At 35.5% G+C, this 25,055-nt stretch overlaps 1 protein-coding gene across 1 annotated transcript in view; it reads left to right on the top strand.

The window, feature by feature from the left end:
• The window catches only part of AGL (amylo-alpha-1, 6-glucosidase, 4-alpha-glucanotransferase), a 74,182-nt gene extending 57,403 nt beyond the window's left edge, over nucleotides 1-16,779 (top strand). Inside the window, exons 26-34 of the mRNA XM_036769035.1 lie at nucleotides 299-524; nucleotides 2,252-2,363; nucleotides 2,971-3,106; nucleotides 4,713-4,825; nucleotides 8,959-9,170; nucleotides 10,715-10,812; nucleotides 12,008-12,095; nucleotides 12,195-12,328; nucleotides 13,960-16,779. Of these exons, the coding sequence (XP_036624930.1) occupies nucleotides 299-524; nucleotides 2,252-2,363; nucleotides 2,971-3,106; nucleotides 4,713-4,825; nucleotides 8,959-9,170; nucleotides 10,715-10,812; nucleotides 12,008-12,095; nucleotides 12,195-12,328; nucleotides 13,960-14,077 (1,237 nt within the window). The 3' untranslated portion in view covers nucleotides 14,078-16,779. The remainder of the gene's footprint in view (nucleotides 1-298; nucleotides 525-2,251; nucleotides 2,364-2,970; nucleotides 3,107-4,712; nucleotides 4,826-8,958; nucleotides 9,171-10,714; nucleotides 10,813-12,007; nucleotides 12,096-12,194; nucleotides 12,329-13,959) is intronic.
• The last annotated feature ends 8,276 nt before the right edge of the window (nucleotides 16,780-25,055 follow it).

Below are 25,055 nucleotides of genomic sequence, written 5' to 3'. Positions count from 1 at the left end.
GTATCAGAGTGAGGCTTAAATGTATGATAACAAAAAAATACCTTGATAATTAAGTTGACTTTCATCCCAAGCTTAAATATATATCATGTTCTTCATGAGCAACTTGTTCTCATTTACATAATTATATTCTTAGACATTTATTTTATTGTAACTTTTTTTTATATTGCTTACACTAATTTGCTGTGAGGCAAATTAAAGAAATGGGGAAGATAAGATTGAGTCTAATATAATGTGCCTTTTTAATCTTTAGTATTTAAAAACGATTTTGTTAAATTATATGCTTAAATTCTGGTTTCAGGAATATAATTTTAGCATTTGCTGGTACCCTGAGACATGGACTCATTCCCAATCTCCTTGGTGAAGGAACTTATGCCAGGTTTAATTGCCGAGATGCCGTGTGGTGGTGGTTACAGTGTATTCAGGATTACTGCAAACTTGTTCCAAACGGCACAGACATTCTTAAGTGCCCAGTTTCCAGAATGTATCCTACAGATGACTCATCCCCTTTGCCACCAGGCACATTGGTAAATATAATTAATTTCTAATAAACTATTCATAAGTCTTAAAAATTAAAATAATATAAATCTCAATAATTCAATAGTTATTCATTTACCAAAAAACTGATTACTCACTAGATGCAGAGGCACTGTGATGAATACAAGGGCGACTGAGACAAACTTCTTGCCATCTCAAAGCTTACAATCTTTCTACTAAAGAGAAAAAAACATTTACGTACCTGTAAATGTCATTTTGGAGGCTAGGGCTAGGTTAAACAGGAATGATCAGGGGAGTTAGGAGAAGAAACTGTTGTATTGAAATTCCATAGATATCAAAAAAAAGGGGGAGGTAGGGGGCATTTACAGTGGCACAATAAATAGAGTGCCAGGCCTGGAGTTAGGAAGACTCTTCTTCCTAAGTTCAAATCTGGCTTCGGACACTTACTACCTGTGTGACCCTAGGCAAGTCACTTAACCCTGATCGCCTCCATTTCTTCACCTGTAAAATGAACTGGAGAAGGAAATGACAAACCATTCTAGTATCTTTGACAAGAACACTGAAGAAGGAGTCATAAAGAGTCAGAAATAGCTGAAGAAAACAACAAATCCACAAAAGGGGAGAAAGTTTCAAGGAGTTATGAAAGGGAAATCTGATTTATATTAGCTTACAACATAATATTTTGGGGAGTGATATAATAAGAATTTCTAAAATTACTATGACTGTACTGAGTCAGACCTAGAGTTTCTCCTTGACAAGCAAATCAGTGACATTTTTGAGGGTAAAGTAGATGACAGAATAGTTGCCCTGTGCATCAAGATTTTAATTCTACCTTGATCTTGTACGTGTGCAGCTTCCTTATGTGACTTAAAAATATAATTGTAATGATACGGTTATTGATGAAACATGAGTCTTTCCTTTCTCCTGTATGGTTGGTCACTCTCCTATTGCCTATTAACTTGGTTGGGCCGTTAATATTACAGCTAATTGTTTGTCTTTAGATCATTCTAATTTTAAACATTTCTTAAAATTTATGACAGAATTTATAACTTTTTGTCTCTTTCTAAAACAGCAGATAATTAAAATTGTATTATTTTATTTTGTGCAGTTTTTATTGTACAATAAGTAGTAGTATTTAAATTTGGATTCTTATGTTTGTGAGAATAAACTAGTAAAGAACTTAGAAAGTTTACAGTAAAAGATTCAATAAGGCAGTACATAGTAGATATTTAAATGATATTTAAATTTAATTTATGGCGTAAATTGATTTCTATGTTTTTGACAGATTTGAACTTTTTAGTTGTGACATAGTTTTTAAGTGCCATTGTTTTCAAGGGCCTATTACTGTACCCAGCTGCTTACTGATTTGCGGCCATTTTATTTAGTTATTCGTAGTTAATCACAAAGAATTTTCACAGCAATATAAAAAAACTTCAGTTTACATAATTATATAAATTTAATTGTTCCCCAAATTCACACATAATTTTTGGATGATAGATTTTGTTTTACTACAGCTATAATAGTATAACTATATAAAAACACGAAAAACAATTCGGTTAATTTCTTCACTTTATTTCAAATGCCATTAGATTAGATAATGCCTCATTATTCTGTTTTGTTTTTATGAATAAAATAAAGAGCTAATGGTTCTTGGGAGGGATAATTTCTTTTTCTCTCAGTTCAATTGGGAATTTTTCTGGCATAAAGGAAAAATGTGATTTCTCAAAGACTTATTCTGTGCTCTTGTCTCAATCAGGATCAGCCATTATATGAAGTTATACAAGAAGCTATGCTACGCCACCTACAGGGTATACAGTTCCGAGAAAGGAATGCTGGCCCACAGATAGATAGAAACATGAAGGATGAAGGTATAGCTGAAGTAACGTACATTGTTCTTTGGAAATTATAATTTAGACTTTTTGATTAGCCATTTGGAAGCTCATTTTGCAGTTAGATTTAACTTTTTTTTCATTTTTGAGAGGTAAGTAAATGATTTCTTTGAATACCTAATTTCAAACATTATGTCCTATAGACACAGTCGTATAACCTGACAACATAATGCCAGATATTCTCACAACAGACTTAGTAGTCTTTTGTATTTTTATTACATTTTGCAAAAATTATAAAACTTTTTTTATATATCTGCATTAGTGTTATCTAACTTTTGTAATTAGGGGAAAAGGAACTTAAGGTAGCAGTGATTTGCCTAGGCTTGCACATTCATTAGCAAAATTATACTGTAAATTAACAATTTCTTGTTTGCTCTTAAACATTCCATAAATGTAATTTGATAGTCAAATAATCAAATAGAACCTCCATAATTTATAAATAGCATGTGCCAGTTGAATTGCATATTTTCTGTAGTCTTGACTAGACCAGGAATTTATAAAACATGTAGACTTGTTTTTTATTTAAAGAGCAACTTATGATAATTCTTGGAGAATTTTAATAGGCTTTATTTCCTTCCTTTTGAAGGATTTAATATAACTGCAGGAGTAGATGATCAAACAGGTTTTGTTTTTGGAGGAAATCGCTTTAATTGTGGTACCTGGATGGATAAAATGGGGGAGAGTGACAGAGCTCGAAACAGAGGAATTCCAGCCACCCCAAGGTATAGTTTGTTTTATAATGCTTATGTAATTGACTGTTCAAAAAGCAGTTTAACGACATCTAGTTTTTTGCCTTCTTCAAGGAGAACATTCTGATCTTTATGTATTAGGGTGTTATTCACTACCAATTTTCAGCCATAAATAAATACCTACAAAAGACGTTTTAGCACTTGAAATGTTAATAAATTTAATTACTCATGAAAAATGTCTGTCAGGATATTGTCAGGTGCTACTCATAAGAAGCTCTCATTGAAGAAAAGAATCATTTTTTGACCTCAAAAAACCTACCATACTTTTCCATGTATGTAAGCTTTAGAATTATGGAACTTAAAGGAACCCCCTGAAAGATTACCATTTTATATCAGCCCAGAAAGAGTTCTGTTCTGGAGTCACCACAACCTCTATAGCTATGTCAATACGGTTTTATGTTTAATCATCACATTCTTCTTTGTATTCATTTAAAATCTCTTTTACCTTAACTCTTAGCCCATTCAGAAATAGCTAGGTGGCACTGTGGATAAAATGCTGAGCCGAGGGGTCACACATATACACACGTATATCTTCTCTTTTGCACTCTACCTGAGACCTATCTTTTGCCATTACCCTGTTCCCAATTCTGCTTCATACAACATTTCTTCTTTTCTTCAAGAGGATAGAGAAAAGCAAAAGAATAATGTTGAAAAGTGTTTCTTACATGGCATGATCCACATGGATAAAATATGAAGAATTGATGTTCATTTGAAGATAGTTGACAAAAATGATTAAGAAATATTATACTTGAGAGGCAGCATAGTAGTAATAGAAAGAGGATTGGACTTGGAAGTGGTAAGAGCAGAATTGAAGTCCTATCTCTGGACAACCAGGTGGCTCACTGGATAGGATGTTGTACTTGGAGTCAGGAAGACCTAAATTCAAATCCTGCCATAGACAGTAAGTAGTTGTGTTATCCTGGGCAAGTCACTTACCTGTTTTCAGTTTGTTTCCTCTTCAGTCAAATGGGAATAATAGGGGCACCTAGGTGGTGCAGTGAGTAGAGCACCGGCCCTGGAGTCAGCAGGACCGAGTTCAAATCCAGCCTCAGACACTTGACACATTTACTAGCTGTGTGACCTTGGGCAAATCACTTAACCCCAACTGCCCTGCCTTCCCCCCTGCAAAAAAAAAATGGGAATAATAATTACATTGATCTCACAGGGTTGTGAAGAATAAATGAGAGCGCCTGTTAAAAAAAATACCCTTTGCAAATTTTGAAGTGCTTATATAAATGCTATCATAATCATCATTATTAGCATTACCTCTGCCACTCTCTAACTGTGTGACTTTGGGCAAATCGCTTAACTACTCTGGGTCTTTTTTTCTTCATCTGTACAATGAGGATAATAGTATTGCTGCCTGCCTCGGATAGCATTGTAAGGATCAAAAAAGATAATAGATGTAAAATACATCTATATGTTATATATATAAGGTAAGGATAAGGTAACACCTTGTATACCAATTATATCTTGAGTAATCAAAACATCATCATTTCTATGAGATTCCCACTCATATCTTAGGTTTTGTTCTTATAATTTTTTGTTAATATGTCACAAATTTCACATTTAATTTTAGAGATGGTTCTGCTGTGGAAATTGTTGGCCTGAGCAAATCAACTGTTCGTTGGTTGCTGGAATTATCAAAAAGGAATTTGTTTCCTTATCATGCAGTTACAGTAAAAAGAAATGGTAAGCCACTTGTATAAAATTAGTATGTAAAGGCACAAAGGATTGGATTACTAACTGTTCCTATGAGCATAGGAATTTTTTAAAACATTCTCTAGAATTATAATTTATACAAGCCCCATTAGGACTAGGGTCAAAGACTCCTTTAATATAAGGAAGACATTTTTCATGCCTTAAAATACCATATAAACAAGAAAGTAACCAAGATGGTAGAGTAACTGAGAGAAGTACAGGTGAGCTCCCCAACACCCTCTCTGTGGAATCTAGAAAATGAACAGACTTAAGTAAGATTATCTCACATTATAAGGGTATACAAATAGAGGACTATACAAACAAGGAGACAGAGGGTTGGAATGGGTGACACGTAAAACTTCATTTTTATCTGAACTAGTCAAAGGAACATTTCACTCTACAGGGAAACAGGAAAGAAAGGCAGAGGGAGATATAAGGAGGATGGTAGATGAGAGGAAGAATTCAGCCTAATAAAACAAGCTTTGTGGTTTACAAAGAAAGAAAGAATAAGAACCTGTGATTGGGCTCTGGGTGAGGAAAAGAGAAAAAAGGAGAGAAGAAATTTGTGTCAACCCAAGAACATTGGTGCTGAACATATTCCTTCTCTCTCAACACCCTCTTATTTATAAAAAGAGGGCAAGAAACAAAGAGATGAATTTATATAAGAATGGAGAGAAATAACAGAATTAATGATCATAACTATGAATAGGATGAACTTGCCCATAAAATGGAAGAAGATATCCAAATGAATTAGAAGACTCCAACAGTAAGTTATTTACAAGAAACAATTGAATCAGAAACCCTCACACAGTTAAAATAAGGTGCTATAGCAAAATCTGTTATGCCTCACCTGTAGTAAAAAAAAGGCAGAGTTAGCAATAAATCTCAAGACAAAGCAACAACAGAAATAGACGTAATTAAAAGAAACCACTTTGTGCTAAAAGATACCATAGACTGTAAATTAATATCAAGACTAAACAGGTGTACTGAATGGCATAGCATCTAAATACTAAAAAGAAAAGTTAAATTAGTTATAGATAATAAAACTATAATAGTGTAGAACCTCAATGCACCCCATCCTCTAGGTGAATCTAACCAAAAAATAATAACAAAGAAGTTAGGGACCTGAATCAAATTTTAGGAAGGTTACATATGAGAGACCTCTGGAGAATACTGAATGGAAATAAAAAAAGAGTATACATTCTCAACTCTGCATAGAGCTTTTACAAAAATTGTTCTTAAAAAAAACCTCACAAATTCAGAAAAACAAATACCAAACTCCTCTTTAACAAGCCACATTACAAAAAAACTATATTCAGTAAAGGGCTACTGAAAAAATGATTAATCCTAAAGAAAAAGTAGGTAAAAGAACAAATCATAGACACAGAAATTTTACTCCAAACATTTTCATCATTAAAACAAAGAAATTGAAAATTCCTAATTAAAGACCAACCTAGAAATCCTGAAAATCAAAGAAGAGATTAACAAAATTAAAAGAAAAAAATTGAATTAATCACTAAAACTAGAAGCTTTTTTTTTAAGAAAAAAATGAATAAAAGAGACAGGCCATTAGCTACCTTGGTTAAAAAGAAGAAAACCAAAAATGAAAAGGATGAATTCACAACAAATTAGGGAATAAAGAATACTATTTTGCCCAATTATATGCCATAAAACTGACAGTCTTAGTGAAAGAGATAAATATGTATAGTAATCTAAAATGCCCAGATTAATAGGACAAGAAATAGAAGACTTAATGTCAGAAAAAAGAAATTGAATAAGGAAAACTCTCCAAGGAAAAAAGAAAACCAAGACCAGATGAATTTACATGTGAAGCCTTTCAGACATTTAAAAAACAATTAAAATATTACAAAAGTTGTTTTAAAACATAGAAAAAGGTGGCATCTTACCAAATTTCTCCTGTGAAAGAAATAAACTTCATACCTCAATCAAAATAGAAAAAGGAAACTATAATGAATCAACATCCCTAGTGAATATTTATGCAAAAATTTAAATAAAATATTAGCAAGGAGATATAGTATCATCAATTATGATTACTTCTATTAACATTGTTATTAATATTAGCAAGTAACATACCACTAAGATTATATACTAGGCTAGGTTGAATTTATACTAGGAATATAGGGTTGTTTAATATTAGGAAAACTAGAAATATGTTAATAACAAGAACAGAAATCATATGATTATATTAATAGATGCAAAAAAGGTTTTTGACAAGATATACTTATTTCTGCTTAAAAAAAGAAAAACCCTAGCAAGCACAAGAATAAACAGATCTTTCCTTAATGTGATAAGTATCTATCTAAAACCAAGAGCCATATATATTAGGGATAAACAGTAGACCTTTGTGATAAGATCAGGGGTGAAGCAAAGATGTCCATTATCACTACTCTTGTTCAATATAATGCTAAAATAATACTAGCTATAATGATTAGAGAAAAGCATAGGAAGGAGAAAACAACTATCACTCTTTGCAGATGATACAGTGACATACTTAGAGAACGGTAAAGAGTCAGCTAAAAAAAATTAAAACAATTTATAAGTTCATTGAAGTTATAAGATATAAACCCATATAAATCATCATTGTGTTTGATAAACCCAAAGATTTCATCTATTGGGATAAGAACTCTTTATTCATCAAAAACTTATGGGAAAACTGAAAAGCACTTTAGTAGAAACCAGTATAGACCAGCATCTCACATTGTATACCAAGATAAGCTCCAAATGGGAATGTGACTTAGACATAAAAGGTGACATCATAAATTAGAGGAACCAGGGAGAAGTTACCTGTCAGATCTGTGGATTGAGAGTTTATGACCAAATAAAGGATAAGAGGATCACAGAAAATAAAATGGACAGTTTTGATTACTTAAAATATGCTTAATTTAAAAATTAGTGCAGCTAAAATTAGAAGAGAATTATAGAAATGAGGGAAAATCTTTGCACAAAGGAAGTTTTTGCCAGTAAAAGTCTCATTTCTAAGATTATATACATATATGTACATACATATATGTACATATATATATGTACATACATATATGTACATACATATATGTGTGTGTGTGTGTGTGTTTGTACATGCACATGTACCCACATATATGGAACTGAGTCAAATAAGAGCTATTCCCCAATGATATATTGCCAAAGGATATCAATGTGCAGTTTTTAAAGGAAGAAGTCCAGGCTATCAGTAGTCATATGAAAAAAATGCTCCAAATCTAATAGAAACAAAATTTCACTCATCAGATTGTCAAAGCTAACAAAAAAAGGAAAATGACAAATGTCAGAGGTGCTATGGGAAAACAGGTATGTCAATGCATTGTTGGTGAAGCTGTTCTGGAAAGCAATTTGGAACTGCCCAAAAAGCTATTAAACTGTGCAAATCCTTGGACCCATTGATACCACTACTAGGTCAAAGAAAGAGAAAAAAGGACCCATATGTACAAAATTGTTTTCTTATTGTGGTGGCAAAGGATTGGAAACTGAGGAGTTACCCATCGATTGAGGAATGGCTAAACAAGTCATGGTATATGAAGGTATTGGGTTACTATTGGGTAACAGGAAAAGATGAAGGGGATTATTTCAAAAAAACCAGGGAAAATTTGTATGAACTGATGCAGAGTGAAATGAGCAGAACCTAGGTGAACAATTTATGGAATTAATAATCATATTGTAAAGACCTTTGAAAGACTTGAGAACTCTGATGTAATAACCAAACATGACTTCAGAGGACTCATGATGAAACATTCTACTGACCTCCAGATAGAGAGGTGATGGATTTAGAGTGCAAATTTAGACTATACGAATGTGGGCTTATTATTTTCCTACTATTAGGGTAGTAATATAATTGATCACTGTTAATACCATTTTGTAACTATACAGTATCTTTGAATTGAGAAATATAAAACATCCCATTACCATGTCATAAAAGGTCAGAATTGTCAGATAAGTTTTTCCCCATGCGTGTGAGCCAATTAATAAGCTAGTGATGAAATTTACAATTTTCTTTACTCAGGACCCATGCCTTATTCATTAGATTATACTAGTATGTCAATTTGCATATGGGATGCTCTGAATGTTCTACGATATGTTTTACCATATCGCAGGAAAAGATGTAAAAATTTCATATGAGGAGTGGAACAGGAAAATACAAGACCACTTCGAAAAGCTGTTCCATGTTTCAGAGGACCCATCAGATCCTAATGAAAAGCATCCTGATCTGGTTCACAAACGTGGAATATACAAAGACAGTTATGGAGCTTCAAGTCCTTGGTGTGACTACCAACTCAGGCCAAATTTCACTATAGCAATGGTTGTAGTAAGTATTTTCAGATTTACTAAATAATTTGAAAACCCACATTTAAAAAAAAAACTTCCTAAAATACTATGTTCAAGTTTACATGTATAAAAGATTTGCTTTTCGTTCCTTAACCAGTTGATTCATTTATGTTTGTTTTTAAATATTTTTAAGAACTAAAAAAGTTTTACTGTTAATTTGATATACCTTTAATAAAGGCTTTCAACTTGTAACTATTAGTAGAATAAAATTAAAATAAAGCAGATACACAGCATAGACAGCCTAAAAAAACTTACTAGCAGGAATTGCTTGAAGTCCTTTCTCAGTCCCTATATTATAGAAAGTAGGTTCTGAGAACATTCATATAAAGAAAGTACTTTTTCTGTGCCCCAGTCACTATATTTTAACTTGCATTATTTTCTCCAAAAAAAAAAACTAAACATTTTATTCTTTAAATAGTACCATAGTGAAACTGTAACTCATTTTCATTTTTCAGCTGATCTTATTTAGATTAGTTAGCCCTTTGCTAAACAAAACTTAACTATGGAGACTTCCTCTATTATTTCCTTCTCCCTCTCAGACTCAATCATCCCCCAACGAATTAACTACATCCACCAAAACAAGCCGTAGGCTCTTCTTTGATAACAGAATCAAGAAAATGGTGCCATCCTGGCAGCTTCCTGATATTGTATCCATTTGTTTCTTAGAAGAAGCTGTAATAGCTTTAAAGAGTATTTTGGTGGTTAAATAAAGAATTGTATCACTTGAGCTTCTTCGCCACTGTGACAGAACTAAGAAATGTATAGCCCCCTTTACTCTCCTTTGGGATTGGTTTCTGCCCCTGAAAGCATAGTGAGAGTTGTCACTCTTTCGCTAACTTCCAAAGCCTAAGGTAGTACCTCTAGATTTTAGTTTGTCATGCTTCGGTCTCTGATCCTTGCGTTATTTTTAAAAGCCTAAGTCAGGGGAAAGTAAATTGTATTTTGAATGCAGCTTTGGGAAGCCAGTGCTGGAATTGGAGTTAAGAAAACTTAGGTTCATACCCCTCCTGTGACATTTGGTTTTGCCATTCTTTGTATCCCCGGTGCTTAACATTATGTGTTTGACACCTTGTAAGTGTTTAATAAATACTTTTTGACCTGCTAGCTCTTTTATAATACCCTATAGGATAACAGAAAGCACAGTGGCTCTGGAGTCAGGAGACCAAGTTCAAACCTCATCTCTGATACTTAGAACCTATGCTAGGGCATACCAGCTAACATCCATAGCCCCATTTTCCTTGTCTATAAAATGAGAAGGTTAGGCAAGATGGCCTCAGAAGGCCCTCCAGCTCTAAATTTGTGTTCCTCTGAGCTTCTCTGAGATTCAATTTCTACATTTATAAATTGGAGAAAATAATGCCTCCCTTACCAGGACTCTTTTAAACGAGAGATTGCATGTAAAGGACTTTTAAGCTCTGTTTTATTATTGTTACTTTGGAAAATTTTTAATGATCAAGATGAGGATTAAAGCATTTCAATTGTAATCTTAAGAACTAACAATTCTTATTTTAAAATATGCATCAGGCTCCTGAGCTCTTTACTCCAAAGAAGGCATGGAAAGCTTTGGAAATAGCAGAGAAAAAGTTACTTGGTACCTTGGGAATGAAAACCTTGGACCCTGAGTAAGTTGAAAGATAAATTTGGTAATACTTGGCAAATTTTTAATGTTTGTGGGGAGAAAAGGATGTCATCTAGAAACTATAATTCTTCTCACTTGAGAGGCTCTGTAATGTAGTGGGAAAAACACTTGATTTGGAATCAGATGACCTCAGATCAAGTACTATTTCAAGTTACCTGTGTCACCCTAAGAGTCCTGGAACCTCTGGTGTTCAAAGTCCTTCATTACCTAGCCTCCACCTACTTTTCCAGTCTTCTTATACTTTGTAACCTACATATACTCTGCAATCCAGCAACACTGACTGTCCCCCGTGCCTAGAATACTCTTTTTCATCTCCATCTCCTGGCTTCCTTGGCTTCTATCAAGTCCCAGATAAAATCCCATGTTCTACAGGAGGCCTTTCTAAATTCCTCTTAATTCTAGTGGCTTCCCTCTATTATTTCCTATTTATCCTATATAAACCTTATACATACAAATTTTTGGTCTCCCCAATTAGCTTGCGAGCTCCTTGAAAGCAGGTACCACCTTTTGCTTTTTTTTGTATCCCCATGGCTCAGCGCAGTGCCTGGCATATAGTAAGTGCTTAATAAATGTTTACTGATTGACCTCTGAGCCAATCAATTTTCTCACCTCTAAAACAGGAGTAATAATTCTTGTACTACTTATTGCATAGTGCTGTGAAGAAAGACATCTCCCTGCGTCTTTATGGGCTGTCCCTTGACCTGGAATTTTCCTTCTCCCCACCTCTCCCTTGTTTAATCCCTGGCTTCTTTAAAGATTTCAGTTCAAGAGGCACCTACAGTCCCCTTTACTATAAATGTTCTCCCAGCTTGCCTCATCCCAATTACTTTATGTTTACATTGTATGTATTTTATATTTATTTAGCTGTGTACATGTTTCTTTCTCTCCCATCTCATTTAAATGTAAACTTCTTAGAGCAGGAATGGTTTTCATTGTTGCCTCTGACTTCCAAGTGTGCCTGGCACATAAGCACTTAACTCCTTGTTGAGTGAATGACTGGATGAATCCATATTGATGCTAATAATACTGCATATTAGAGCACCTTCTTTGACTCAGAAATCACTAAGTTAAATACTTAGAGTTTGACTTAAGTTGTGGCAGTAGGTAAATATTTTCTGTGCTGTGTGTGGTTTCTTATGTTTTATTTTATAACCTAAATGTGTTTTATCATTTTGCAGTGACATGGTTTACTGTGGAGTATATGATAATTCCTTAGACAATGACAACTACAATCTTGCCAGAGGTTTTAATTATCATCAAGGACCTGTAAGAATATTATTCTCTTTTCTGAGTTTCCAGTTGAATTGAAATTTTATTTCTCACAAGTTATATTTAAATATTATTAACTCTTTTTTTAATATTTAGGAATGGCTGTGGCCAATTGGATACTTTCTTCGTGCAAAATTATATTTTTCTAAGTTGATGGGCCAGGAAAGTTATTCACAGACAGTGTTTTTGGTTAAAAATGTTCTTTCTCGTCATTATGTTCATCTTGAGAGGTAGGTTACGAGGCTATATGTTTAAACTCTTTTATAAGTGTTTAATTAAACATTTTAGATACCAATTAAATGCATTCCCCACTTCTAAGAGTACTTCTTTTTACACTGGAATTTTCTAAAGTAAATTGTGAATGGGTACACAGCATAGTCCTACAAAGAGTTTTTTCATTTTGTTTTAACTCTTATTAAAAAGTATGATTTTCGTAGGATTGATTGATCTTTTGAATACTTCATTTCCAAATTGGATATACTGTTCTTTTTTAGTGTATGTGTTCAGTTAGATTCCTTATATCCTCCACATAAACCTCTAAAATATTTGTTTTATTTATATATGTATATATATGTGTATTTTTTTGAGAGTAGGTCTCCCATGTCTGGTGCCCTCCCCTTCCTCTTTAGAGGGAGCACCACATTGGTACCAGACTTAGTGTGGACACCTGATTGGCTTAGCCCACTGTAGCTTGGGATTCTAGAGCTTAAGCAATTCACCAGCTTCAGTCTCTCAAGATCAAGGATTATAGGCATGCACCACCATGGCTGGACTTTGTTTCCTTCTACCATAAATTACTACAGGCTATTTTGTTTTTTCCTTAAAAAGAGAGAAGAGAGAAGAATCAGTTTGGGTGCAAACTAGTATTCTGTCCAAACTGTTAGTCAAAATACAAGATATTTTAGTATTCCATAATGTTTCATCAAGCAAACATTAAGTGCCTACTTTGTACAAAGCACAAAGTTAGGGTCTAAGGTTATAGAGACACACAGCAGTTCAGCTGAATAGATATTAGATATATACAGAGATGTGGATCTATACATGTATATATATGCTTCATAGACCATACCCTCAGGGAGCTTACAATGGAGAAACATCATGAACACAAATAACTATAACACAGAGTGAGTGTAGTAAGTGCAAAGGAGAATTCCGTGAAAAATTTGAAGATGGAGAGTTACCTTCCAGTTCACAAATGTGAGAATGTTGTTGAGGAAGGCTTCAAAAAGAAGGTGCCACCTGATTCAAACCCTAAAAGACAAATCAGACAGATGAAGGGGAATTCATCCTAAGTATGGGCAGCAGTGTTAGCAAAGTATTCTTTGACTGAAATACATATTATATGAAGAGGAGTGAAATAAGTTTGGAAAGACAGTCGCAACCAGATTATAGAGGGGCTTAAACCCCAGGATTTGGAATTTGTATATGTGTATTTTTTCAGTAGGATATGGGGAGCCACTGAAAGCCTTTAAGTAGGGAAATAATGGGATTAGGAAAATGCATTAAAAGATAGATGGCCCTATGAAACATGGGCTACATAAAACTAGACTGGCATTAGAAAGAGCATTTAGAATACTGTTAACAGTAGTCCAGGCAAGAGAAAGAGGTGATCAGGGCCCAACCCAGGACATTTGCAGTGGGAGTATAAGTGACAGGACAGGTGAAAGATACGTTGTGAAAGTAGACTCTCGGTTGGCCTTCGTAACTGATAATAAAACGTCCCAAGAAGAGCTCTGAGCGTCTGGGTTTCCTAACATTTCTGAGTATCTAGTCTAGGTGCGCTAACTGACAACAGAATGGAGAAGTGAGAGGGATGACCAGGCTGTGAGGGAAGCTCACTTGTATGTTTCCTTTTCTTCAGATCCCCGTGGAAGGGCCTTCCTGAACTGACGAATGAGAATGGACAGTACTGTTCTTTCAGCTGTGAAACACAGGCTTGGTCAATTGCTGCTATTCTTGAGATTCTTTTTGACTTATAGTTGATTTTGCACAGTTTCATAAAGTATATACTCAGTTGTGTAACTACACATAGTTTGCACAATCTCAGTTCCTTTAAAAATAAAAGTAAATCCCACTAGTGTTACAGTGCCCATTTAGGTAAAGCTTTGAATTCAGTTCAAGTTAACCAACACTTTTTCAGCACCTATTATGTGCAATGCACTGTGCTAATGTAGTGAAAGCATTAATTTTGTCAGTGTAGATGGGTGATCTATATTAGAAGGGGGAAATCATAATTACCCATAAAGTATTTATTTTTACTTTAAATTTAGAAAATATTCTTCAACGTAAGGAACATTAGATGTTTAGAAAAATAATCATGGTCTCATTTGTGTACTTGTTAAACTTTAAAAAAACTAGGCAAAAGTACTTAAAAGAAATTAAAAAGACATTTTTATAGAGCTATTCTGATATAACAACGCATTGCATAGGCTGTGGGCTCACTATTGCCCTCCATCTGCATTTTTATTTCTAGGCAGATGGTGCTGTGCTAGGCATTGATCTTTCTTCACTGAAAAAATAGTATTTTGCATTTGGTGCAGCTTTAATAAAAATCTTTTCCCCATTCATAATGTTCTATGCAATGTCTGGGATGAAATTTGCAGCCTGTCAAACTTAGTTCCTAAGGTACTCTCTAAAATTTTCCTTCATCCCCAGACAAGGTAGACTCCCTTATATTAGATTCTGAGTGACATTGCATGGCCCAATAAAGGGGGGGAAGTCATATGATAGCAAAAATGAAGGACTCTTGATTGGATAGCTCTTCCATATAAATAATTGAGTACCAGTTAAATATGAAAGTAGTGACCAAATGAAAAGATGTTTTATCAAATAGGCTCTATTATAGAGATACATGCTATTTTTTCTTGGCATCTAAACTAAGGATATAGAAATAATCAGCGGTTTTAATTTAGGCTCCTAATTTTGAGGGGAGAATTGTAACTTTTAAAACTTTAGCCTCCTATTAAAAGAATAAATACATTCTCACAGTATAAACCTTTGAAGAAAATAGATTCTAAATTTTTTGAAATGTATCAGTTTACATATTATGTAAAAGATTCTGTTGGTCAGTTATACCAGATACTTTTTTCCATTAAATATATTTCTATATTGACTAGTTTTAGCCTTGTGAACAGTTTTAAAAGGAAAAAAGTTTACCATCTTGAATAAACACATTTGTAAACAAGTTTTGCACATAACTTATTTTAATTTTTTAATCCATAAACTTATATAGGAAGTATGGAGGGAAGAAAAGTATTTTACCTTACCAATTTTATACTCTTTTCCCCTAAGTATGGATTGTGAATCATGCCATTAAAACCCTAAAATGGTAAATGTTTCTTAGTTTGACATATAATTTTAGACATTAATATGAAAGAGTATTCTTAAAGAGAATGCATGCATTTTGTCAGGTATATAAATAAAGAATATCAATAATGTTAATTATTTCCACGATGTGCAAATTTTTCAATGTAAGAAGTGATTAATAACAATTAAATTAGCTAGAATTATGCTTTCAATGGCATTGGCCTCAGAAACCAGTAAATGTCATTTGCATGCTAAATCTGATTGTCACGCTTAAGGAGAAATAGAAGCTATACTTTTAAATGCCTGGGAGGATTGTTAGTTTGAGAAATAGCATCAGGAAAAATATTGCAGCAATACTTTGTGCCAGACTTTACCCCAAAAATAATTTTATAAAGTCACATTGCAAAATTATCCATAAAATAATTGTCATTTGCAGTGTTTGTGTGTTCTGAGTCATAGCTTTGTTAAAATGTTGTCCCTGTTAATTAAAGAGTAGCCATTATATTATGGTTGATGAACTATTAGTACGGTGACACTTCACTTATGCAGAGTTACTTACTGGGGAACCTCAACTATCTATAACAGGGAGAACTAAAAAATAAAGGGAGAAAAAAAGTCAGTAGGCGCAAAGGCTCATGTATATCATTCATAGAAAAGCCCCTAAGCTACTCAGCACCCAGAGAATGTGTTCCATTTTACACATAATTCTAAAAAGCTCGGTTATCTGGCTTCTCAACCCAGCAGAGATTAAAATTTAATGTGATTCAGGAAACACTTATTGAAACTCTGCCAGATATAGTCCCTGCCTTCATAAAGTTTAGAAGATAGTTGTCCAAGCAGGCTAACAGTCAAAGAGTCAAAAAAAATTACAAGTTGACATAATTCAAAAAACAAAGTAGTCTGGGGCTCTTTGTGGTTAGAGCAAGCAGGCCTTGCACACCTCACTAACTCCTGTTAACACCACTGTATTACAGCCCAATATATAATAGTTGTTCATAATGATGCCAAGAGAAAAAGATGAAATGTTATAATTGCTCTTAAATAAAGCCAAAAAGAGTTTAATCTGTTTTGGAGAAATGTTGATCTGATTTAAGGTGAATAAAATGAAACTTTGTCACTTTTGGAAGTGTAAGCTTTGGTTTTGTGGGAAATTCGCTTATGTAGAATATTTCATTCCCAATAATAATTATATGAAGTGTTGTACTTATTTTAAGAAGTTGTAATAATTCTGTGCCTTGTTCTTGTACCAACCCCAGTGATACTACTCTTTAAATTAATATAAGGGACTTTGCCATGTTACAATATTACAAACATTTTAATATGTGCTTATCTTTTTAATAACATCAGAAACAGTCGAGTAAACAAAGAAAATGAATTAACTCTGTGTGCTGTAATACAAAATTGATTATAATAAGCATACTGTATGCTTTCACCAATTACTGTATTTGAAAAACTTTGTCCTTTCAGTTGTGTGTGTGTGTGTGTGTGTGTGTGTGTGTGTGTGTGTGTGTGTGTAACAAATAAAACCCTCCCCAAAGAACCATATTATTTTCATGCTATATATCTAGAATTGAAAGACACTTGAAATTCCATCTGGTCCAGAGGCCTTGTTTTACAAAAAAAAGAAATGAACAGTCAGAGAGCTTCAGTGACTTGCCCAGAATGACTAGAGTTAGAGGTGGGATCTGACCCAGGTCTTCCTGACTGTCCAGAACTCTAACCACTGCACACAGCTGCCCCCAGAAGGCCACCTTCATCAGCAAATTAACTGGACTTTTTCTAGATTACCTTTTATTCTGAGTCATTGTTTATTAGCCAGGTATTCAAGAAGTAAACAAAGAAGTGGACATCTGTACACTTAGTACCTACTTCAGTTATCTACATTAAGGATTTAGAGAAACTTTACATTTCTAAAAAGAAATCTTTTAACACCTAAAACATCTTACACAACTGCTTCAGGACCTATACTGTGAACCTTTAAGTCCATATCCTGTATTCAATAGAGAAAAATAAATACTGGGGACCAGGTTATATAGATATGTCTCTTTGAGCTTCAAAGGAGTGTATTTATTTTTTTCTTTTGATTTGACCACTAGAAGAATCCATGGTTTTTCTTTTTTTAATTTATTTATTCTTAGTTTGCAACATTCAGTTCCACATGCTTTTGAGTTAAATTTTCTCCCTGTTCTTCCCCAAGATATTATGCAATCTGATATAGGCTCCACATATATATTCACATTAAATATATTTTCACATTAGTCATGGTGCAAAGAAGAATTATAACCAATGGAGTAAACCACAAGAAAGAAGAAACAAAACAAGAGAGAGAGCAAATAGTATGCTTTGATCTGCATTCAGACTCTGTGATTCTTTCTCTGGATATGTATAGCATTTTCCATCATGAGTGTTGTGGAATTGTCTTAGAACCTTGCATTACTGAGAAGAACTAAGGCTATCAAAGCTGGTCATCACACAATGTGGCTCTTACTGTGTACAATGTTTTCCTGGTTCTGCTCCCCTCAACTCAGCATCAGTTCCTCTCTCAACTCTCTATGTAGTCTAGGTTCCAGCCTCTTCATTCAATTAAAACTGCCCTCTCCAAATTTGCCAATAATTTCTTAATTGCCAAATCTAATGGACTTTTCTTAATTCTCATCCTTGACCTTTCTGTAGCCCTCAACACCTTATCCTTGATAATCTCTTTTCTCTAGGTTTTTGTGACATTACTCTCTCCTGGTGCATAAAAGAGCACATTTTAGAAAATAATATGTAGAGAATTTTCTAAAACAAGCATTTTAAAGACTGCACCCTATGCTCTTTGCCTTTTGTCTGTATAGATTTAGTTCCTGTATCTTTTGAACACACTGGCAAATACAAACTAGTTCAAGGCTTCCATTTGGACCATCATCATAAATGTTTCAAAAAGCTAACTTCTCACCAATGAATCATTAGTCATGGGGAATGCTTTTATAAGCATAAAACCTTACCCCAGTAAAATCTGACTGAAAATGTACTTAAAGTTCATGGCAAAATGCACTTTGAAGTCGCAGAATTTTCCAAGATGCATTCAGTGCTTCAGGAGGAAAGTAGACCTAGGAACATCTTCAGATGTTGAGAGTGCACAGTCCTTCTTAAATAAGGATGTTACTAGGGGCCAGCCACAGTGCATTCTGCATCCTGGACAGCCCAAAGGCTGAAGCAGTCACAGGACACTGGGATTCCAAGAATGTGAAAGCCTCTTTGTCAGTTGGAAAACACTAGACATGTGAGAGGTTTAATCTTAGGATCAAATATTTGCAGTCCACCTCTTCACCACTGGGGGCTCTGAGCAGGCACCAGCCTATTTAATCCAATCAATTACAAGTTCCAGTTTTCAAGAGTTCTGCAGAAGGAGAAATCCTGAAAGAACTAGTAACACAAGCTATTGACGTTTTTCTATAGCAGCCTAAAAATAACCTGAGTTTCTTAACCTACAAAAAAAATCCCATCCATGCAGGGAAAACTGAATGGATGAATGTTCGTTGCCCAGATTTCAACATGCATATCAATGTGTTGGGGTTCTTAGGTGCTTGTGCTTGGAGCCCAATTCCAAGATCACATTTCTCTAGCCTCAAAACACTATGCCTGACAGTTTTCTCCCCAGCCCAAGGACACTATGCCTAGCAATAACTCATAAGTGGGGTGACTTCTGTAGAATTTCCCATAAAAACAGGACTATCTTGTACCTGCTGGATTATCATGTATTGATTTCCACAGTTATTGTATACAATCCAGAAGTCAAGCTATAGACATCAACTCTCACAACTGTCTTGCCACAGACATGACAGACCAAAAATACACCCCTTAGGAACTCTCCCCACTGGTTTCCAGTAATGAATGATGCCTGTGACTTAATTAGCATATCTGCCAGATAATCCACTACTTTTCTTGTATAAGCTTTAGCATCATTCCTGTTAAGTTGCAAGTTCCTTAAGGAGTTCTGTCCACCATATTGGTGTTAAAATAAGCCTTTGCCAATTTGACTTAAAGAATGCTTGAGTCTATGCATTCATTCCAGATGACCCTCTTGTACTTAAATCCTTGAGGGGTCCTTTAACCTCTCAAACTGTATCAGATGGACAACATATAGAGCTGCCCATCAGTGTGACTATCTGAGACAGACAATGTTTATTAGGATTTCTTATCCTTTTTTGTGGCATAGACCCTGTTGCCTGTCTAGTGAAAACAAGGGATCCTTTCTCAGAATTGTTTGTTGCCTTCTTCATTATTGAAGAAAATGCTAAATTTCAGTTGGAGAATAGCATAAATAAAAAAGTAATTTTTCTCATCCAAGTCCCTAACTTCCCCTTAGAATCTATTCACAGGCTCCTTGGGGATCCATGGGCCCCAGGTAAAGAACCCTTGGTATAAGTGGACATGAGCTGAGCCTAGAATTTTTTTTAATGGGCTGTATTGCTTTTGGGAAATTGCAAAGGTTTTGACTGACCCCTAGCTTTCTGTGAACCAAAGACCTACCTTTAAAATACCAACATTTTACCCTTGTTTGCTATGTGACAGCAAGACATAGACTATCTTTGCCTCCAAATAACTAAAGATGAATATCACATAGGGTAATGTAGACATGCATTGTGGGTACGAACAGACTGCAACATGAAATTAATGACCAACTCTGAAGAAAAACAAGAGTAAAAGATGTCATAAAGGAGAGCTGTATGATAGGAAGAGAAGATGGGTTGGTCTCATGGCAAAAGTGCTCCACTGCACTCTTGCAATGTTGAGAGAAAGCAAGTAAGGCCTCCATCACATTGGGTGGATCCTCTCTGGTTAACTTTTGGGAGACCATGAATAAGAATTACCATATTTCCCCATGTATAAGACACACTTTTTTGAAAAATTTGGGGTCTAAAAACTGGGTGTGTCTTATACAATGGTTGTAGATTTTTTTTTACTTGCATTTCCAGCTTTTTCATGCTTGTTCTCTTTGCACTCACCGTTTCGCATTTGTTACCAGCATATTAGGTTATGTTTTGCCACGTTATGCCCAGAAATGGCTCAGAAAAGATTTTCATACAGTGCTGAATTCAAGTTAAAAGTGATCCAGTTTGCCAAAGTAAATGGAAATCGTGCTGCTGAACGTAAGTTTGGTCCTTCTCCAACTGAGAAAACAATCCAAGACTGGCTACGGGAAGAAGAAACCCTACTGAAAACACCATGGCAGAAGAAGGCCATGAGAGGCAAGTCAGCAAAATGGCCTGATTTAGAAAGGGGATTGAAGATATGGATTGAAGAGCAAAGGGCGATTGGAATTCCTGTGTCCACAAAGATGGTTCTGCATGAGGCAAGAATTACTGATGAAAAAGAAGCTACTGATTTCAAAGGAGGACACAATTGGTGCTTCAGCTTCACGAAACGGAATGGACTAAGCATGTGTGCACACACCAGACTTGTCCAAAAGATGCCTGAAAGCTATGAGCAGATGAATAAAACTTGAGTTCAATAACTTTATGTAATAAATTTTTTTTTTCAAATTTCAGGCCCCAAAATTAAGCTGCATCTTATACGTGGGGAAATACAATAAACAGGATAGGAAAGCATGGATGGGTTACAATCTTGATCATTTGAAGTAACTGTCAAATCAATGAGATCATACACTGCTTTTTGGTAATTCCAAGTTTGAGAAGCTAATCAGTCTCTCCTGTTCATTTCCCCAGCCTTTAGCAGCAGAAACTCTCTAAACAGATAATTAATACTCTCTAAATGGTAAATGTAACTTCTATGCCACTGAAAGGTGAAAGCAAAATCAAACACACAATTAACACATCTCCCCTTAGGATTTATTAAAGGCTATTTTGGTGACCAGATCTCAGATAGATAAAGAATTCAGGAAATGTGAATTCTGCCGATGTTGTTCTCATGTACTTCTCAATGACTGATACAATCCTCCAGGTTTGTAGAGTTCTTAGTCCTACAGTAGCAATTGGCATGCCAATACAAACAGGAATATCCATCGGGAATCACAGGACAAATAAACAGCAGTGCAATTTGAGTCTGGATTGCTAGGTGGTACGGTGGATAAAGAGTGAGACCTGGAGTCAGAAAAACGAGTACAAATTCAGCCTTAGTCATTTACTAACTGTGTGACCCCAGGCAAATCATTTGATCTCTGTCTCCCTGTTTTCTCACCTGTAAAATAAGAGTGATAACAATAGTATCCATCTCCCAGGGTTGAGTTGATAAAAAGAGCTAGTATTTGTAAAATGCTTCGTAAACCTTGAAGTGCTATATAAATTACTATTATTATCACCCCCATCATCATCATCAAATACAAAATCTTCCATTTTGCCTTCAAAGCCTTCTATAATCTCTACCCACCACCCCACACCACCACCGCCGCCATCTTTCTAATCTTCCTATACCTTGCACTTCTTTAGCTACTCTGCCATTCAATGACATTGGACTCCTGGCTGTTCCTTGAACAAGACATTCCATCACTCTGCTCCAGGCATTTTCTCTGGCTGTCTCCTATTCCTGGAATGCTCTCCCTTCTGATCTCCACCTCCTGGCTTCCCTGACTTTCTTCAAATCCCGGCCAAAATCCCACCTTCTATAAAAAGCTTTTCCCAATCTTCTGGAAAAATCTTTTTTTTAATCTCTTATGTCTCCATTTCAGGGCCTTTTTCTCTTTATCAAAATACATTCTCAGAACAAGCTCTACAAGCCATTTCCTAACACATTATGAACTGAGATGAGTTTGTCACCTCCTGGGTCCAGACATTTTCACCATCTGCCCCATAGATGGAATTCTCTTTCTCCTCATTTCCATTTCCTAGCTTCCCTGCTTTCCTTCGAGTCTCAGCTAAAATCCACCTTCTAAGGAAAGCCTCCCCCACTCCCTCTTAATTCTAGTGCCTTCCTTTTGTTGATTATTTCCAATATATCTTAATTTAGAAAGGCCATCACCCACTGCATCATTTTTACTTTCGCCTTGTGAACTGGACTTGAATGATTTTGGAGGAGAGAGTGAGGCTGGTAACTTTCTGAAGCTCTGCCTCACTTAAATCCAGTTCACTCACAAATCAAACCATTACCCTCATGATCTCATTGGTCCTCTGAGAATGAAGGACAAACAAGCGCAACAATTCTAGTGTCTTCCTTCTCTTAATTATTTCCTGTTTATCCCATATATACCTTGTTTGTACATACTGGTTTGCTTGTTGTCTTTCCCTTAGATTGTGAGCTCCTTGACAGCAGAGATTATCTTTTGCCTCTTTTTGTATACCCAGTACCTAGAACAGTGACTAGCACATAGTAGGCACTTAATAAATGCTTGAATGATTCATTCATATTGCTATCAGCAAAGTCGGTATCTGCTTTGAAGACTGTGACATATTAATTGGCCAGGGCACATATGGTTGAGCTCATGCACAATCTTTTCTCACTTCATGATTGACCTTTTAGGCAATTCAGCTTTGACAGTCGCCTAAGATAATAGTGATTTTGATCTAGGAGGCAGGCAAAGGCCTATAATGGGAAGTTTCTCATATCAGAGAAGAAACTTTTGCTTTTTATAATTTTAGAGACTTGCCTAGGATCACTTCCATAGCCAGTATGTGTTAGAGAGGGTTATTTGAACCTCTGTGGAACTGTCTATTATGCAACACTGCCTCTCAGCTAATTCTGTTAATCATCCTATTTTAGAAATGACTAGCAAATTGGAGCATGTTTAGAGGAAGGCAGTGATGATGATCAGAGGATTAGAGATTGTGCTAGACAAGATCCATTGAAGGAAGTGAGAATCCAAAGCATAGACAGAGAAGAGAAGACAGGAGAAAGGCTTGGAAGATGTCTTTAAGTATTTGTAGGACTGCTGCATAGAAAAGAAATTAGATTTGTCCTTCTTAGGACCTGAGACTAGAATTGGGAACAATGTGTAAAAGTTGCAGAGAGAAAGATTTAGGTCTCACGTAAGAAAAAATTTCCTGAGAATTGGAGCTGTCCAAAAGTGAAATGGGCACTCTCTGAAGGCAGCAGGCTTCCCTTCCCACAGTGAATGACCATTTGTCAGGGCTCTTGTAGAGAAGACACCTACTTAGGCACAGTTTGGAATAGATGATCTTTGAGGTGCCAGCTCTGAGATGCTGTGAAGTCATAACAAACTTACCTTACTTCCACAATATATTAAGGGATAAGGGAGGGGATTTTTCTTTTCTCTTCCTCACCCCTTACATTGGCAATGGAGTCTTGCAGCCAAAGCAGGTACCTATAGGAGACACTTCATCCACCAGAGAGCAGGCCCAGAGAACTGAGCTGGGAAAGGAGCAGGCCCAGAGAGTCTGGTGGAGCATAGATGCCACACCCAGAGGAAGAAGTATGAGGACAGAAGAGAAAAAATATCCAGCAGTGCCAGAGGTGTGTGTTCCTTCAACTTGTGTTTCCTACATGCATGTGTGTATACTCTAGTATACTCTGTGTGTGTGTCCACTCCCCCTACAAATGCTACATGTATTTATGGGCAAGTGCACCCCAGATTCCTAGGAGAATGTTTTGTTACTTGTTCACATTATGCCATTTCAGTAAATGCCTTCGATTTGAACTAATTTTGTCAGTTGGCTGAATAATAAAGCTCCCCTCCCCCCAGAAGTAAAGGTTTCTAAGGTAAGTAGGAGGGTGTACTTCATAGTCCCTGAATCTGGAGTAACCATCCCCCAGCTGACCCAGTCTGCCAGCGTGAGTTGAGATGCTAGATCAGAAGAGATGCATAGGGATCATTCTTCTTAATAGAAAAGACACACAAAAAATAGGACTTGAATAGTTCTGCTTTCTCTTTGTCATCTTTCTATTTTCTCATCCATCTCAAGCCTTTCCCTCCTATCCCTTCCTTAATCTGCTTCTTGCCCCCAGTGTAACTTTAACAGCACTTTTTTGTATACTTGGCACTTAGAGGCATTTAGATGGGCTCATTCCAGATTTTAGCCTTCTTGGCATTGTTCTTATAAGGTATTATTTTTAATTATTCTTATAAGTTATATTATTCTTTTGTATTAACTCAAAGTCACTTACCCATTGCCACTTAGAATCCTTCATTGTTTTGCAGAGACAAGGATATGTGTATATATATATATATATATATATATATATATATATGTATATATATATATATACATATATATATACATATACAGAAGAAATATAAAGAAAAGAAATACCAAGTAGTTAAATAGATAGTAGTTTGGGGGAGTGGCATTAGTTGGAAATGAGAGGATTCTATGAGATGGAGATGAGGAAAGAATGCATGCCAGGTCCGGGGAGCAGCTAATGCAAAGGCATGGAGACAAGAGATGGAGTCATGTATGAGGAATGAAGAAAGCCTTTTTGGCTGGATCACAGAGTGCAGGGGAAGGCAGTAATGGTCAATGAGTCTAGAAGGATAGGTTAAGGCATCGTACATGCTACTGTAGAGTGTGTATTTTATTCTAGAAACAATAAGGCACCTCTGGAATTTATTGAGTAGGGAAGTGACCTGGTAAGATCTCCTGAAGTAAGATACTTGAAACAGAGAGTTCAATTAGAAGGCTGTTCTAGTCATTTAGGCAACAGGTAATAAGGACCTGAAGATGGGCCACTGGAGAGAAGGGATATGACTGAGAGATG

The sequence above is a fragment of the Trichosurus vulpecula genome, chromosome 7 (genome assembly GCF_011100635.1).
Source record: "Trichosurus vulpecula isolate mTriVul1 chromosome 7, mTriVul1.pri, whole genome shotgun sequence".
In the NCBI taxonomy this organism is placed as follows: Eukaryota; Metazoa; Chordata; class Mammalia; order Diprotodontia; family Phalangeridae; genus Trichosurus; species Trichosurus vulpecula.
The sequence above is the reverse complement of the archived record's forward strand: the minus strand, read 5'-3'. Positions and strand labels throughout refer to the sequence as shown.